Here is a 19586-nt window from a genome sequence, read left to right as displayed (position 1 = left end):
TAACACAATATTATAAATCAACTATACTTCAATTTAAAAAAATAAATGAGGCACTGGTATTCAGAATTTGACGTAATATTTCTTTTACTCTTTTCTACCCCACTATTCCCTTCTCTGCCAAGTGTGTAATCTCTAGCACATGTTCCTTTATACAGGCTGTCAGGTGTAGGTCAATTACTATGGAAATAAGAGAAAGAAATGCTTACCAATTTTTAATGTATCCTATGGTAAAACCACAACGATAAAGTTAATATTTGGGGACAGAGTTATTTTTGTGGAGCACAGATCTGATCAGATCATTTTTCTGTTTCTAATATGTTAGTTGCTCCTACAACAAAGTTTTTAAAACTTTCAACATAGAAAGATCACTTAATGGGGATTTGACACAAGTATGGACTAGGAATTAGAAGATACTCATCATAATTTTTAGAATAGGAAAAAATATTTTAAGTGTATAATAAGGATGATGACAATGATACTACTACTTTGTAAGGTTTTATCAATGAGAGGGATAAAACTGCACTCTTTCACAGAGGTATCTATATATGACTTGATGACAAACAGCTTAAGCTGTGGGTCTTATTCCACATCCAACTGGTCTGTTTTCTTGGCATTTTTTTTTTTACTTAGTAGAAAGAAATATTAAATTCATAAAACTAAGTTACCAAGAATAAGTGTAGAAATGATTCCATTCTGGACCAACTACTGAGGTACAAATAGAGTAGCAAAATGCAAAAGGCTTTTCAAAAAACAGTGGATTAAGACTTAAACTTCTTTAGATAAACAAGGACCTACTGTATAACACAGGGAACTATAGTCAATATCTTGTAATCACCTATAAGGGAAAATATTAATAATCTGAAAAAGTATATATATATTAAAACGGAATCACTTTGCTGTACAACCTGAAATACTGTAAATCAACTATACTTCTATTTAAAAACAAGGTGAATTTTTTTAAAAGTTAAGCTTCTGGTGTGCAAATACTCTGCCAAGAAAAAAAGTAAAATTAAACAACAGCTCTAAATATCAAGATTGGGGTTCTTAGGCAAGTCTATATTCTTGTGTCTACACACACACATACAAAGGTAAAACTTAGATAAGTTTTGAAGGCATAGTGTGCCATTCAACATAAGTTATATAAGAAATGGTTTTATGCTCTAGCAGGAAAATGATTCAAGTTAAAGTACATCTGGATCTCAAATGATAAAAGAAAAGTCCCCTAAAGCTTATCTGCATTGCTTGAGTCTGGGACAAAAATGTACAGAAAACTAGTCAGAAAAAAAGTCAACCTTGAAACAGCTTTCCTGGTGAGGTCTAAAAACTTAATTAATGGGTGTTTAAAAGCACATGGCTTGAATGAGGAGGCATATAAATGAATGTCTATTTTGCACATTTCCCTTTATGGAAACCACTTTCTAATATTTTCTAAAAATCACATGATGCTTAAAACTAGAAAACCCCTTAAGATACAAGAAAATAAATTCCAATTTGAGAATTAATGTTTATTTCAATCTCTAACCAATATGCCATTAGAAATTTCCTGGGGGAGCTAAACAGTAACTGATTAAGTGAATTAGTTAAACACTAACAGAAACACAAGGGTAAAGAGGATAGAAAGAAACCTTGTGCACCCTGACATAATGCTTTAGTGATAACCACACTGCATGTGGGCTCACTTATTGGCAGCAGCCTAAAGAAAGAAATAAGCACACAGAGAAATGGAGCAGGGCTATTGGTATGCATCAGAGGACTTGGAAAATAGTTCCATTTTTAGAATATATTTCAGTTTTTACAGGGATATTTTGTATTTTTGCAAAGCTAAAAGCACATATACAAAAACAGTCAACATTCTACCTAGCACACATCAGCAGATATTCATCCTGTGATTTTTAAAATTGTACCTTTATTCAACAGCAAGTACTAAGAGTTTATTATGAGCCACTTCTCACTTTCATATCTGCACCCCTTTCCCTTCTTGTACTGGTTCATCTATTCCAGATCTCCCAACAAGCCATGAACTCTTTCACATTCCATTCATCTCTATGTTTGAGAATACATTACAGTTGAAGCCTCAGTAATTAGTCAACATTTTTAGGACCTTTCAATCAACTTGTGCCTCCATTTTGCTTTCCCACTAACCCATGCTCACTAGTTGAAAAGCAAATATTAGTGAAGCAGCCCTCTCATCAAAGCCCTGGAGAGTGTCACAGGACTATATTATGTTTTAATATACTATCTTAGTTTGGCTCCTAGGGCACTTATTCAGGGTGACTATTTCCATTGATTGGGCTTCCCAGGTGGTACTGCTGCTGCTGCTGCTAAGTCGCTTCAGTCGTGTCCGACTCTGTGCGACCACATAGACGGCAGCCCACCGGGCTCCGCTATCCCTGGGATTCTCCAGGCAAGAATACTGGAGTGGGTTGCCATTTCCTTCTCCAGTGCATGAAAGGGAAAAGTGAAAGTGAAGTCGCTCAGTCGTGTCCGACTCTTAGCGACCCCATGGACTGTGGCCTACCAGGCTCCTCCATCCATGGGATTTTCCAGGCAAGAGTACTGGAGTGGGGTGCCATTGCCTTCTCCCAGGTGGTACTAGTGGTAAAGTAACTTAGCAGGCACACATTCCATTGATACATATCTGTGCAGCCATACTGGTTGTTACATAGTGAAATACCTCACTTTGTGAGTGGCTGTAGAGAGATAACTACTCTTTTCTAAGGACTCTCTTCCCCCCACCAGAGGCTCCTGAACTTTCCCATGATGCAGCAGCTGGAACACCAAGAGGCTCCGGGACATTCAACCTGTCGGCTCAGCGCCTGTGTTGTTCTGATGGTCACCCCTGCACCCATTTCAATTAAGGACTGACTGCTGAGAGCTGGGCTTCCCAGGTGGCGCTAGTGGTAAAGAACCCGCCTGCCTAATGCAGGAGACGTAAGAGACATAAGTTCAATCAGGTGTTGAGAGAGGTGGGCAACAGAACTGCAACAACAGTAACAAATATATATGTGCTATTAAAATAAAGTTTGAGGGTTACAAGAAGTATACAGGAAGATGGGGCATGGCAGAAAGGGATAGGAAAAAGGCTTTTGAGATAAGCATTTATCTAGATTCTAATACCACCTTCAGACTCCATGGCTCCCACTGGATACAGCTCTGTCCCCACAGGGTTGTAGACATTTGTTTGACAGTGCATCTTTTAAGCTTTCTATTCCCAGCCATCTGTTCTAATCTAGAAGTTCCCCCACCCAACTTACTTTCATTACCAGTGGAGCTAGGGTGCTAACTGCCAGAGTTACCAGTGTTTGGAAAAACAACTTGCGGAGCATGGTTTGGTACCTATAGACTCCCACTGTACAAAATCAATGCAGAAATGGAAGTAGAGGGGCTAGGTTTGACAACATTGCTGAGACGGTTGTCCATATAAAGAAAATAGCCCTCTGCTCCCTTACTTGATCTTCATTCCTTCCTTCTCAACTTTATACTTTACAAGGGACTGACAAGAGGACTGGGAAATGTAATGTATAGGGAGATCTTGCTCTAAGAAGTGCATTCCATACCAGAGTATTGAGAAACCCTTTGGCTAGCACAAGCCTATGTAATTACTTATACTTATTATTTTAGAAGCAGCAACTCACCAGTTCTTCTGTACTGAGCCTACATTGGTTTCTCTCTATTAATCTCCAAAAGGAAGCTGGGGACAAAAGATTAGCAATCATTCTTTGGCAGGGCGAAAAATTTCAAGAGAGGAAATAGCAAGGAGATTCTTCCCAGACTCATGGGAACAGTGTGATGTTATAGACAAAAAATGAATTAGGACTTCCAGTGGTTAAGACTCCATGCTGCCAATGCAGGGGGCACGGGTTCGATCCCTAGTCAGGGAACTAAGATCCCACGTGGTATACGGAATGCCCAAAACAAACAAAAATGAGTTAAGCACACACACATATAATCTAGGAATTGCTCTTAAAGAAACACTTGGACGTGTGTACACCAACATATGCACGTTATTCACTGCAGCACTGGAAACAATGAAAGAGTCCAGTAATGGGGGAATAGTACAAGGAAAGAAGCAGACTGATGTGTACTGAAATAGAAAAATCTCCCAAACTTACTATGTGAAAAAAGCTATTTGCAAAATAATAAGTAGATTTTTTAAAATTAATTGTGTATCTCTGTGTTAACTGGATAGAAAAAGAATTGAAAGGGTCATAACTGAATTATTTTGAAGGGTTATCTCTGGAGTGGGAAGTCGTCAGTGAGGGGGAGGACCTTCACATGTTACATACATGTGCATTGTTTGAATCTCTAACAGTGAGGTGTGCTTATGTGTTATGTGTGTTTCTAAAAAGAAAAATAACAATAATGCAGCTAGACGATTAGAAACAGGACATCGCAAAGGAAAGACTTCTGTTGTGAGAGGCAGACCACTGGGGTATTTGGAAACAAAACAGGCGACAGGTTTCAGGCAACACCAGGAGAAATGTACCAGAAGGAAGATGGCTTACTAAATTTTTAAGTGAAAGTCAATGGGAAAAATAGTCTTCATGATCAGGCCCACTGTCCAGCAGTAAGAAGATATAGATTCCAAGCCTAGCTCCATAACTCAGTAATTTTGTCACACTGAGCAACTGCCTTCATCTCTGTGGCTTTAAGGCTCCCCATCTGTAAAATGAGGGCGTATTAACATGCATGATTTTTACAGTCCTTTCCCACCATCATATTCATTATTTTAGCAATGACTATTTGTGGATCATTCATACATTGTGCTAAATGACTTTTGAGAAGACCTTAGCTTTGAGGAATTTCAAAGGTATTTTGATTGCATAGTTAGAGAATACTCTTCTGGTAAGATCATAAAATGGTACTAATCTTGGAAAAGTAAGATTCAGCTCAGCAGTGAAGTAGGGCACACCTGGGACCAAACACATCTGGTCTATGGCTAACCAGAGCTATACCAACATGGTTACCAAATCTCGGGAGAACCCACTAGCCACAGACCCCAGAAACACTCATCACAACACTCCCAAAACATCACAGCAACACTTTGCTCTACCCCAGAATGTCATAAACTGGAACAAAGTGCGGTTCAAAATAATCCACTCAGGATTTATTAGAGGCCAAATGTTTGTCCTCTAATTTTCTTCTTTCAAGAGGGGACCAAAGCAGTGTAACTAATTAGAAAATAAATGGGGAGCTTCCAGATTCAACTCTTTCAAGTAAAAAGCTCAGTTGTCTTGCTGTTCACTTGAAACTAATACAACACCATAAATTAACTATACTTCAGTTAAAATAAATAAAAAAGAAGTTGTCACTCCCATTTGAACAACAAGAAAAGGCTAGAAAAAAATTAAAAATCAGTAACTTTTCCAGGACTCACCAGAGAATTATAAGGTTGCAACGGAAATCCCAACCCCCAAATCTGAAGAGACAGGCTTATCTGAAAAGACACCGAGAAAGAGCTCCTTACCTGCCACTTAATTGCCACTTAAATGGCAATTCTGACTAATTGCTGAAGGCTGAGTGTGGACTTGTGTGAGAATAAGAAATTTCTGAGCCTATACTTTGGTATTCTCAAAGAAAGATCTCCTCCAGACTCTGATGAGAAGCTAAGAGTTATCGTGAAATAGGCCAAACAGGTCTTTCTAACAAAGGCCTGTGCTCCAGGGGAAAATACTTTGCCTGAGACTTATCCCAGGTGGAGGAAGGGCATTCTTCCCTCTCCAGCCCCTACCCCAGCCTCCTAATCTCACCTAAGGGAAAAAAGCAAAGTCAGTAGGGGTCTGGGCTTCCTGGAAATGGGTTGGAAATGCTGACAGGAGTAAGAGGCAGGGAAAACAAAATGCTATACCACTGGATTATATTTTGTGAAGGTCAAATACAAAACACAGGTCCAACAGAAACTGTGATTTAATCAGAAAATTATAAAATACCCTATTCCCCCATACTATACCACCATACCAATAGGGCTCCCGTATACTGGCTCAGAAGGTAAAGAATCCGGCAGCAATGCAGGAGACCTGCATTCCATCCCTGGGTTGGGAAGATCCCCTGGAGAAGGGAATGGCAACCCACTCCAGTATTCTTGCCTGGAGAATCCCATAGACAGAGGAGCCTGGCGGGCTACACTCCATGGGATCACAAAGAGTCGGACACAACTGAGTGGCTAATGCTTTCACTTTCATACTTAATAACAGTGAAATACAGCTGCAAGATACAGAATGGGAGTTGTGCTTAAGGAAACTCAGTCAAGAGAGGAGACAAAAACAAGGACACTAGAGAGATTCAGCCCCCTAGCACCAATAATTACACAAAACGTTAAACACAGCCCAACTCCTAGCCAGTTTAACATAAATCTTAACACAAGAGAATTAAACTAGAAACCTACAGAAAAATAGCTGGAAAATGCTGAAATACCTGGAAATTAAGCAACACACTTCCAAATAACCCATGGGTTAAAGAGCTCTCAAGATGAATTTTCAAACATTTTGAAGTGAAAATGAAAATACAACATAACAAAATTTGTGGGATACAGCAAATGCAGTCCTCAGAAATTTATAGTATTAAATGTATATATTAGAAAAGAAGATCTAAAATCAAAAGGTCTGACCCTCACCAAAGAAGACATACAGATGGCAAATAGCAAATGAAAAGATGCTCATCATCATTTGCCATTAGGGTAGTGCAAATTAACAACGAGATCCCACTGCACACCTATTAGAATGGCTAAACTCTAAAACACTGACAATACCAACTGCTTGCCAGGATGTGGAGTTACAGGAACTATCAATCATTGTTGATGGGGAAACAAAATGGCACAGCCACTTTAGAAGACAGTTTGGCAATTTCTCATAAAACTGAGAAATTTTATCACATAATCCAGAAATCACACACCCATATATTTATCCAACTGACTTGAAAACTTATGCCTATGGGAAAGCTCGCACACAGATATTTGTAGCAGCTTTAGTCATAATTGTCAAAAGTTGGAAGAAACCAAGATGTTATGCAGTAGGTAGGTGAATGAATAGACTAACTGGTATATCTGGACAATGGTATATTATTCAGCAATGAAAAAGAATGAGCTATCAATCTACACAAAGACATAGAAGAGCCTTAAATGCATATTGCTAAATGCAAGAAGCCAATCTGAAAAGTCTATATGATTCTGTTTATAAAGAAACTCTCAAAGTGTTAGTCACTCAGTCATATCTGACTGTTTGAGACCCCCACGGACTATAGCCCACCAGGCTCCTCTGTTCATGGAACTTTCCAGGCAAGAATACTGGAATGGGTAGCTATTCCCTTCTCCAGGGGATCTTCCTGACCCAGGGATCAAATCCACATCTCCTGCACTGCAGGCAGATTCTTTACTGGCTGAGCCACCCAGGAAGCCCAAAGATATCCTGGAAAAGACAAATTTATGAAGATGAAAATGGATTGATGGTTGCCAGGGGCTCAGAAGGAAGGACATTGAATAGGTAAGACATGGGATTTCTCAGGGCAGTGAAACTATTCTGCATAATACTGTAATAGTAGATACATGTCACCATGCACTTGTCAAAATATATAGAGCTTTACAGCACAAAGAGTGAACCTCAATGTATGCAATTAAAAAAAAAAAAATCCCAGGATGGAATGCATTAAGTGACAAAAGAATCTAATTATACTACAAATTTGTGAAACAGCCTCACTAAAGGGGGTAAAAGGAAAAGATGCTGACCCAAGTAACTAGAAATGAATGGAGTTTTTAAAACTAAAGGCAAAAGGAATTTTGTATAAGTGCTTTATTCTAGCTGATAAAGTAGTTTCCCATGAAGGATGCTGCTGCTGCTGCTGCTAAGTCGCTTCAGTCGTGTCCGACTCTGTGCGACCCCATAGACGGCAGCCCACCAGGCTCCGCCGTCTCTGGGATTCTCCAGGCAAGAACATTGGAGTGGGTTGCCATTTCCTTCTCCAATGCATGAAAGTGAAAAGTGAAAGTGAAGTTGCTCAGTCGTGTCCGACTCTTAGCGACCCCATGGACTGCAGCCTACCAGGTTCCTCCGTCCATGGGATTTTCCAGGCAAGAGTACTGGAGTGGGGTGCCATTGCCTTCTCCTCCATGAAGGATATGGGTTAACAATTTGAAATCCACGCATGTACACTGGAAATGAACAGTTAAAAATTGGATGGTGGATGGTGAGAGCCATGTTTCTCACTACCTTAAGGGGAAGGTTACAGACAAGTAAGGGAAGAAGGCAAGAATGAACCATGTGTTAATGGATTAGAATTAGAGACATCAGTATGATCTCATGTTTAGCTTAATATAGATGCAGATAGTTAAATACTTAGGTCAGTATACACATATATTTGTATTTCCTTACTGAGAGGGCCTAGAATCAACAACACCCCAATAAAAAAAAGCACACTGAATGCCCAGATCTTGGTTTCTAATACCAACCTCCACTGAAAGAAACCAGGGCTCCTTGGAGAAATGGCTGATTCTATGACTGAGTCAGGAAATACATAACATGGGCCTGGAGTATGATGTAGTACCAGAAAGTAAGTGCTCAAGAAACCTCCACAGTGACAAGGGTATGTCAAAGGGAAACAGAGCCAATTGAAAGAGCTTCGAATGCACAGCTAGAAAAATTTGAATAAAATAAATAATAATGGATTATAGTCCAAAGTATTAAACAAATGAGTCCCTACTGTTATAAATAAGTGATTGAATAAATAACTGAGAGAGAATAGAGAAATCTCTAATGAAGAACAATTCCAAATAGTATCTTTAGATACTTCACCCACAAGGAGGTAGAGAATAACTTCCATATTCTTAAGTGTCAGCTATGCAGTGACTTCCTTCCAAAGAACACATTATGAAAAGGATGAAAAAAGTGTAACTTCACAGTCAAAAAATATTGATAAATACTGCCTCAGCCAAGTGATCAAGGTGAACATCAGCACTCACGAGTCATACTGATGGCATATACCTTTGGTATGAATGTGGTAAGAAAGACATTTTACCTCTAGTCTTCTTCCCCAAGCCTCAGTCTAATTATGAGAAAAACATCAAACAAATCCCAGTTGAGCAACAATCTACAAACACCTGGCCAGTACTCCTCAAAACTGTCAAGATCACCAAATAGAAAGAAAGTCTAAGAAACCATCACAGCCAAGAGGGGCCCAAGGAGACACAATGACTAAATGTAATGTTGTATCCTGGATGGGACATTGGGTAAAAACTCAGTAGATCCAAATAAAACATATACTTAAGACAATAATATAAACATATAAATGGGGGAGAGATTATGGGGTGTACATTCTAAAATATGACCAGGTATTTTCCCATTAAGGAAACTTTAAAGCCTTTAAAGCCTGTGGACCGTCACCATACACCTCATTTTATGGGTTCAGCATATAAAACAGGTGAGGTTTATGGCTCCACAGAACTTCTGATATCAGTCACTCTTTTTTCAAGCTCAAAAAGCAGCAATAACAATTGCCATTCTCCTAGGCTAAGTGTTTAAAAAATCTGCCTGCATTGCAAGAGACCTGTGTTCGATCCCTGGGTCAGGGAGATCCCCTGGAGAAGGGAATGGCAACTCACTCCAGTATTCTTGCCTGGAGGATCCCATAGACAGAGGAGCCTGGTGGGCTACAGTCCATGGGGTTGCAGAGAGTCGGACACGACTGAGCGACTAACACTACTACTACTGCTGCTGCTGCTGCTGCTGCTACTATTACAAGGCTAAATGTTTAGGGAAGTTTGAATACCTTGAGGGTGATAGATCCCAAATTCCCTTTCCTTCTCCTTCTCGCACCATGCACACAAATTGCTTGAGTCAGTTTGGAAGAACCTAACTGAGATGATGATGGTAGGTTTCTCCATTCTGTTTTTTGGTGTTTTGTTTTTGTTTTTTTTTTACAGTGGGGCAGAACAAATAGAACTGTTTCACAACTTCCATGGTGTATTTCACGCACTGTCATATTTTTCATTTTAAAAGAGTTTTTGTTTTTTTTTTTCCCTTCCCTGGGACATCAGGAGCTTATGCTGAGGCTGCAGGGGTGGTCTGGGCATGTGCTCACATGCGAGGGAGAAATGGCCTGCCTATACTCCACCTGGGCTTTTAAGTCATCTCTGACGTTTCTGGTCTATTCTCCATGTCTAATTGGTCTTATTGATGCCCACTCCAAAATTTCTCCAGAACTTATTCTTCCCCCATCTCCATTCCTGCTGTCTTAATTCAGGCCTTTGCTCTTTTGCCTAGATTGTTCAAAACTAACAGTTTAATGGTCTTCCAGTCTCCAGCATACCCTTCCCCTGAATCCATCCTCCACACTACCATATATTCTCTAAAACACCAATCTGATCACATCATTCCTCTGCTTTTAAATCATTTGGTAACTGCTTGGTTACAAGGTAAAGTCTAAAAGCTCTCCCAACCTATCTCCTGCTCCAACTGTCACCATCCCCACCCTTGAGTCTCATGCCCCAGACTCACAGCCTCTGTTTATTGAGCAGAAAAGGGTCTCTCATGCTGCTGCTTCCTTTACCTGTGCTGCACTCTCTGCCAGGAATATCTCTTCATTCTACAGTTAGGGAGTAGCAGCAAGGCAGGCTAGGTAGAAAGATAAGGAAGTGAGAGGAAGAAGGGTATCGAAGAACATTACCAAAACCGCACAGTTCATATCTGGGTGTTCCATAAAATACTGAATGCATGCATGACTGAATTGCTGACAAGGAGTTCCAGGCTGCGGAGGCAGGCAAGCGAGAACAGATGGACTACAAGAATAGCTCTGAATTTTTTCCTGTTACTCAAACCCTTTTTCTATTTGCCTCCTCCTCCCCTTCATTCAGATCTCTGTGTTTATGTTTCTTGTAATTTACAGACTACTATAACACTACCTCAGATGCATTTAACCATGCCATGCATAATTTATTTATTCATTCCTCATAAATCAGCCCCTCCAGCCATCTGGAAAACAAGAACCACTTCTACTGCCTTTCAAGTTCCTTTTAACTAATCTTTTTAGTACGTGCTATTGTGCCTGGTACAAAATGCAATATTTTATGCACAGTTTCACCACCGAATATCAAGGACTTTATGACCTTTCTTTTCTATTGCTGTTGTCGTAATCATTAAGAAATCCTGTGTGAAAATGTTAGAGTAAGAACAACTAAAAAGCAAAGCAAGAAAATTATATCATTACAGAGTATTGTAAGTGGACTGATTTTTGTGCATGGTTCATGGAAAACAGCTTCATTATTATATGGTCAGACTCTGGAAACCACAAGTAGTAATTCTCTTGTAAAGGATAGTGAAAAGTGAAGGACTACTCATGTAAAACCATATTCTACAATCATAAGCAATGTCAAAATCTTGCCTGCCTCAGTTTTCTAGTTTATTAAATGAGAATAATGGATATTCACCCCATCACTTACTGAGAGCAATATGAACACACAAAAGGTACTTTGGTCATACAGATGCCATATGAAATCATTTTTCATTAAAAGCAATGATGATAACTAAACTACTTTGGTTTAGCCAGAAGGCTTAAGGAGAGGTAGCCAATTTAAGTTAACAGATACCCTAACTGACCACTTCAGTAGAGCCAGTAATTGGCATAACTGATTCATTATGGTTATAACTACACATAAACGGACATGATACACAAATGTTCCTTTTGTATTAGTAGGCAAATAGGAAAACCCACCAAATGCTAAGCTATGAGTACCTCTCTCTTATGAACTTTAAATTCAGGGGCTCTCTTCTACTGTCACTGCCCTGAGGTAATTTTGTCAGGCAAATTTCTTGTTATGTTTTTTAAAAAATTTATTTATTCATTCATTTACTTTTGGCTTTGCAGGGTCTTCATTGCTATGCAGGCTCTTGTCTAGTTGCAGCGAGTGGAGGTTACTCTCTAGTTGCAGTGTGTGGGCTTCTCATTACAGTGATTTCTCTTGTTGCAGAAATGGGCTGTAGGGCACGTAGGCTGAGTAGTTGTGGCTCCCAGGCTCTAGAGCACAGACTCAATAGTTGTGGTGCAGGGGCTTAGCTGCTCCATGTCATGTGGAGTCTTTCCGGATCAGGGATCAAACCTGTGTCTCCTGCACTGGCAGGCAGATTCTTTACCACTGAGCTACCAGGAAAGCCCCTTGTTATCCTTTTGAATCCATGTTTTTCACATTGGTATATTCATCCCAAGTTGTTCACCTCCCCTCAGAGAAGCCTTCCCTGACCTTTGCAACTACAGTATGATTCCTGGTTATCATCTATTGTTATAATTAACTAGAGAGTCTGTTTATTTATTTATACGACTAGATCTAAATTCCAGATCAGCTTGGATCTTATCTATGTTAATCAGGCCACTGTATTCCTAGTGCCTATAGAGGTACCTGGTTCATAGCAGGTGCTCGATGAGTATGTGAAGGAGTTTGTCTTCACAGTGACAATAAGGTTCATTCAAACTTCTCAGCATGACATTCAAGACCCAAATTTACTTATTTAGGCTTATATCTTCCATTTTACACCTCTATATATTATGTTTGCTGCTCTGTAAAAGCTTACTTTCTGCCTTGAATGTTCTTCCTCCTACCAAGTAACTTATCTTCCAAGGCCCTTCTCAAACACACCTTTTCTGTGAAATTTTTTCCAGTCCTACACACACACACACACACACACACACACACACACACACACACACAGAATGAGCCCTCTGCTAAGTTCTTATAAGAGCTACAGCACTTATAATATAGGGTTATAATAGACATAAAATAATGATGATGATAGCTAACATTTTATTGAGCATTAACTTGATGCCAGGTACATAAGCATTTTATATGTTATTATCTCATTTAATCCTGAAAACAACTCTAAGAGATAGATACTGTCATCAATAGTTATGTTTCTGTTAGGCTAGCTAGAATCAACTTCATGAAGGCAGGTATGGTGCCTTAAAGCCTTGCTAATTCCCAGAACCTAGAAAAATATCTGTAATGTCATATGCCCTTAACACAAATTTGCTAAATAATGAATTCTGACAGTAGTTTCTTGCCCTCTGACTTCACTTTGAGAATGGCAATCCCAGTAACTTAAAGAAACAGACATCAGTTTTAAGTATATACATTTAATCTTAAAGTGATACAGTCCTTCCTAATTATAACAAGAAACTCAGCAGATACAAAAGGGTTATATACCTAGCTATATACAAAGTTTAAAATATTTGAAGATTAAAAAAACAAAGCTAACAAAGGCAAACCAGGAAGAGAAAAAATATATTTTCAACCTACATTAGACAAAAGATTAAGAATAATAATATAAAGTGAAAGTCGCTCAGTTGTGTCCTCTCTTTGTGACCCCATGGACTTAGTCCATGGAATTCTCCAGGCCATAATACTAAAGTGGGTAGCATTCCCCTTCTCCAGGGGATCTTCCCAACCCAGGGATCAAACCCAGGTCTCCCACATTGCAGGCGGATTCTTTACCAGCTAAGACACAAGGGAAGACCAAGAATACTGGAGTGGGTAGCCTATCCCTTCTCCAGTGGATCTTCCCAACCCAGGAATCAAACCGGGGTCTACTGCATCGCAGGCAGATTCTTTACCAACTGAGCTATAAAGGGCTCTTATAAAAAAATAAGATAGCCTATTAGAAAAACAGGAATATCGTATGAACAGGAAACTTTCAGAAAAAGAATTTTTTTTGGCCATGTCATGGGGCTTGTGGGATCTTAGTTCCTCAACCAGGGACTGAACCCAGGCTCCTGACAGTGAGAATGTAAAGTCTGAACCACTGGACCACTAGGGAATTCCCCAGAAAAATAAATTTAAATGGTTAATAAACATGAAAATATGCTCAAGCTCATTAATTTAAAAAAGTGAAAATTAAAATAATGGGGATATATTTATTTCATCATATTGTAAAGATGAAAAAATAATTATAATATTTAGCCCCAGTAAGGTGGTGGGGAAATAGACTCTTACACACTCATGCTACAAAAATGCTTTCATACACTTAAAAGATACACACACACACACATACACACAAATAGCAAAATATTGTAAACAACTGAAATGTGCATCAATAGAAGCTTAGTTAAATAAACTATGCTACAGCTATCTCATGAAATTATATGTAGCCAACGAAAAGAATGACATTACTGGATAACCAAACAATACATAAGAGGAATTCTCCTTTCATAAATATATTCTAGATAATAAAAAAAGATTATAAAAGGGGGAAAGGATTTGAACAGACATTTCATCAAAGAGGATATAAATTTGGCAAATACACACAGGAAATGATGTTCAAAATCATAAGCCATTAGGAAGATGAAATTAAACCATCATGAGATAACACTACATAGCTGTTAGAATGGTTAAAATAAAAATTACTGAAAATACCAAGAGCTGTGGAGAATGCAGGACAAGTGGAACTACCTACCAAATGTGGCTAGCTCAGATGCAAAATGGTACAGTCACTCTGGAAAATGGTTCAGCAGCTTCTTATAAAGTTCAGCACACATTTATCACACTATCCAGTGATTTCACTCTGGGGTATACTACTCAGCAAGGAATGAACAACTCGGGTGTACCTCCAAAGCATTAAGCTGAGTAAATGAAGTCAGTCTCAAAAGTGGACATACTGGTCTTCCTTGGTGGTCCAGTGGTTAAGAATCCGCCTGCAAATGCAGGAGACACGGGTTTGATCCCTGGTCTAGGAAGATCCCACAGGCTGCGGAGCAGCTAAGTCTGTGCACCACAACTACTGAGCCTGCACACTAGAGACCGAGAGCTGCAACTACTGAAGCCTGCATGCTCTAGGGCCCGTGTGCCACAACAAGAGAAAGCACCACAATGAGAAGCCCATGCACTGCAACAAAGAGTAGCCCCCACTTGCCACAACTAGAGAAAGCCCACATGCAGCAACGAAGACCCTGCACAGTCAAAAATGCAAAATACAAAGTTGACATACTATGTGACTCCATGTATATGACATTCTCGAAAAGGAAAAGCTATGCGCCAGAAAACAAATCAGTGGTTACCAGGGGTTGGGGGTAGGGGAGGTCTGAGTGCAAAGGGCAATAAGAAGGAATTCTTCGGAAGTGTTTAACTATTCTATATCCTGTTGGTGGGAAGGATTACAAGTAATCTAAGCACGTGTTAAAACTCACAGGATTGGGTACCAGTAGATAAATTAATGTTATTGTATATACATTAGAAATAATTTTGAAAAAGATAAATTATCATCAGGAGTAATAATACCTTCTATTTCTCCATCTAAAGGAGGAACATCATCTCTCATGGAGAAATCCATGGCTGTCCCCGGTATGTCCATCAAGTCTTCATCACTGGAGCTACTTTGGAAGCTATTGAAACTCCCCTGGTGAAAGCCTCTGTGATCCATGGCTCCTGCGCAAAAAGAAAAACAGGAGGTTTATTACAATGAGTTCCAAACACTTTACCGCTTATTCTTTTTTTATTGTGGTAAATACACATAACAAAATTTACCACTTAAACCACTTTAAACTGACAATTCAATAGCATTCAGCACATTTACAATGACATGCAATCATCATCACTCTTCATTTCCAGAAATTTTTCATCATTTCACACAGAAACTCACTATGCAATAAACGTAACTTCCCTTCTCCCTCTTACCCCAGCTCCTTATAACCTCTAGTTTTTTTCTGTCTGTGGATTTGCTAATTCTGGATATTTCATATAAATGTAACCATATAGTATGTGTCCCTTTGTGTCTGGCTTCTTTCACTTCTCATATTTTTTTCAAGGCTCAACCATGTTGTAATACGTATCAGTCTACATTTCTTTTCAGGACTAAATAATATCCACTGAATGGATATACCACATTTTATTGATTCATTTATCAGTTTCTAGACATTTGGGCAGTCTTTACCTTTTGGGTTACCATTTATTCATATGTCTTATTTTATGTTATTATTTAAATAATACAGACATACAAACTACTTAACATATCCAGTTACCCTCCAGATATAATGCACTGCTACCCTTACCATGTAACACAAGAGACAATTCTCCACATGGACATCACCAGATGGATAATACCCAAAATCAGATTGATTATATTCTTTACAGTCAAAGATGGAGAACCTCTATACAGTCAGCAAAAACAAGACCTGGGGCTGACTGTGGCTCAGATCATGAGCCCCTTATTGCAAAATTCAGGCTCAAATTGAAGAAAGTAGGGAAAACACTAGGCCATTCAGATATGACCTAAATCAAATCCCTTAGGATTATACAGTGGAAGAGATGAATAAATTCAAGGGATTAGATCCGATAAGAGTACTAGAGGAACTATGGACAAAGGTTTGTAACATTGTACAAACCTACTCAAAGAGAAAGAAACGCAAGAAGGCAATGCAGTTCCAAGAAGGCACAATAAAGGACAAAAACAGTAACGACTTAGCAGAGCAGAAGAGATTAAGAAGAGGTGGCAAGAATACACAGAAAAATTGTACCATAAAGCTCTTAATGATCCAGATAGCCATGATGGTGTGGTCATTCACCTAGAGCCAGACATCCTGGAGTGTGAAGTCAAGTAGGCCTTAGGAAGCATCACTACAAACAAAACTAGTGAAGGTGATGGAATTCCAGCTGAACTATTTTCAAATCCTGGAAGATGCTATAAAAAGTGCTGCACTGAATATGCTAGCAAATTTGGAAAACTCAGCAGTGGCCACAGGACTGGAAAAGGTCAGTTTTCATTCCAATCTCAAAGAAAGGCAATGCCAAAGAATGTTCAAATTACAGTACAATTGCACTCTTTTCATATGCTAACAAGTTTATCCTCAAAATCTTTTGAGCGAGGCTTCAGTATTACATGAACCAAGAACTTCAAGATGTACAAGCTGGATTTAGAAAAGGCAGAGGAACCAGAGATCAAATTGCCAACATCCGCTGGATCAGAGAAAAAGCAAGGGAATTCCAGAAAAACATCTACTTCTGCTTCATTGACTACGCTAAAGCCTTTGACTGGGCGGATCACAACAAACTGTGGAAAATTCTTAAAGAGATGGAAATACCAGACCACCTTACCTGCCTCCTGAGAAACCTGTACGCAGGTCAAGAAGCAACAGTTAGAACCGAACATAGAAAAGCGAACTGGTTCAAAACTGGGAAAGGAGTATGTCAAGGCTGTATATGTCACCCTGCTTGTTTAACTTATATGCAGAGTACGTCATGCAAAATGCCAGGCTGGACGAATCACAAGCTGGAATCCAGATTACCAGGATAAATATCAACAACTTCAGATATGGAGATTATACCACTCTAGTGGCAGACAAGTGAAGAGGAACTAAAGAGCCTCTTGATGAGGGTGAAGACGAGAGGGAAAAAGCTGGCTTGAAACTCAACATTCAAAAAAGTAAGATCATGGCTTTTGGTTCCATCACTTCATGGAAAATAGAAGGAGAAAAAGTGGAAGCAGTGACAGATTTTATTTTCTTGGGCTCCAAAATCAGTGCAGACGGTGGCTGCAGCCATGAAATTAAAAGACACTTGCTCCTTGGAAGAAAAGCTATGTATGACAAACCTAGACAGCATATGAAAAAGCAGAGACATCACTTTGCTGACAAAGGTCTGTCTAGTCAAAGCTATGGTTTTTCCAGTAGTCATGTACAGATGTGAGAGTTGGACCATAAAGAAGGCTGAGCGTCCAAGAATTGATGCTTTCGAATTATGATGCTGGAGAAGACCCTTGAGAGTCCCTTGGACAGCAAAGAGATCAAACCAGTGAATCCTAAAGGAAATCAACCCTGAATATTCATTGGAAGGACTGATGCTGAAGCTCCAATACTTTGTCCACCTGATGCGAAGAACTGACTCACTGGAAAAGACCCTGATGCTGGGAAAGACTGAAGGCAGAAGGGAGAAGGGATCAGCAGAAGATGAGATGGTTGGATGGCATCATCGTCTCAATGGACATGAATTTGAGCAAACTCTGGGAGATAATATAGGATGGAGGAGCCTGGCATGCTGCCATCCATGGGGTTGCAAAGAGTTGGACACAACTTAGCGACGGAACATCAACAACAAGGACACATAGGAAACTGAATCTTTCAGTCTTCCCTTCTGTCATTCAGGAAGAACTGTCTCTACTCGTTATTTAAGAAAAGATAGTCTACTTTGCTCTGGATCTGACGAGATAACAGATTTCCGTGCCTTACTCTGAATATCCTTTTCCTTTAAGGAAACCTACTATCTCTAGCTCTCATCTCTATCTTAAGCTCCAGAAACTAATTCCCAAGAACTCCCTATATACTTCTTTTGCTGTTTCAAACCCAACAGGATGAAGATCAGAAACAAGCAGAAATATCCTTAACCTAAATACAAATAATAACCTCCAAACACGGCATGTTCCCTGCCCTCACCCCTCACATCAGCTTTCCCTTTGAAATGTAGACGGCATCAGAGTCAATATCTGCACTTAATATTTGTCTAACTCTGGGATTTACTATGTTCAACAAACCTATAAAAGCACTCAATCTTATCAGTAGGTATTCCAGGTTTCTAGAAATCTTAACAGAAAATGAGCACCGTTTTAGCTGACAAGAAGAACTCGAGAGATTTTCTTTCTGTTTAAATTCATCCAACACCCACGAATTCCAGTGACTAGCACTGAAAAGTAGGCCAAAAAATTTGCAAAACGATGCAGAATCCTTTCCCTCTCTCTTCACTGGTTACATATTTCATCCAGAAAATGATTTAAAATACACAGTTCCAGCAATTCTACATTAGCCACACAAATCATAGGAAGAAAAAGTATGGGGAGTCCAAAAATAATTTATATTTGGCTTTGGAATATGTCCTGTAGTCATATTTTCAGAGGGTGTACCTATTGTTCTGGGAATTCATTAAAACAAAATAATGACACTACAAGATGAAGACTCAACAAAGGAGAAGCTGGAAAAGTTTTCCATTTCCCCATAGGGGCCTTACAAACTCCTTCCTGTAACCCACTGACACAGAACAATCTGGCTAAATTGAGCTGCCTCATTTCAAACATTTCCTGCAGCAGTTATCTGGTTCAGTGTTTGGGTTATAAAGTGCTTCCTTAATAAGCATATAGAAATAAAGTATCAACAAAAGAAAATTATAAGAAGCAAGCAGATCAAGCAAAACAGATGCAACAGATCTGGAATTCAACAGAGAAAATAACCATAATCAGTAAAACTCAAAGTGGTATCTTGCCTGTGGATAATACATTATGGTAGTCTTTGGTTTTATTTTGCAGATATAAAAAAGTTCCATAGGAAAAGTTAAGGCAACAGAACACTGAGGAAATAATGTAAAGTTCCTACAGCTGAGATTTGATCCTGCATTTAGTTGAACTCCAAGCCTGTTGCTCGCTCCATAATACTTTGGGGCTTCACTATGAGATGCAGTCCAGAGAACGGCACATCTGGAATAAATCAAATCTCTAGATGGTCACACGCGTGAGGTCAGCCAGAATTTAGGGTAGACCAGGAACAAAGGGGATTTGTTTTATTATCCCAACTAGTGGATTACTATAGGGCTTGTCACACAACAGAGGACTATAGGGGAGGGTAAACAAGGAAAAATG

At 39.3% G+C, this 19586-nt stretch overlaps 1 protein-coding gene across 3 annotated transcripts in view; it reads right to left on the bottom strand.

The window, feature by feature from the left end:
• CLCN5 (Cl-/H+ antiporter 5) overlaps window positions 1–19586 on the bottom strand; it is a 193382-nt gene that overhangs the window by 34409 nt on the left and 139387 nt on the right. For all 3 annotated transcript variants that reach the window (XR_014076122.1, XM_081567376.1, XM_081567377.1), the window contains one exon: window positions 15248–15394. Coding sequence is in view for 2 of the 3 variants with exons in the window: in XM_081567376.1 (XP_081423502.1) it covers window positions 15248–15394 (147 nt within the window). In the remaining variant the exon portion in view is untranslated. The remainder of the gene's footprint in view (window positions 1–15247; window positions 15395–19586) is intronic.

This window comes from Giraffa tippelskirchi, chromosome X (assembly GCF_054371585.1).
Source record: "Giraffa tippelskirchi isolate mGirTip1 chromosome X, T2T-mGirTip1v1.2.pri, whole genome shotgun sequence".
Lineage (NCBI taxonomy): Eukaryota > Metazoa > Chordata > Mammalia > Artiodactyla > Giraffidae > Giraffa > Giraffa tippelskirchi.
Note: the sequence above shows the minus strand (reverse complement) of the source record. Positions and strands in the feature narration are given on the sequence as shown.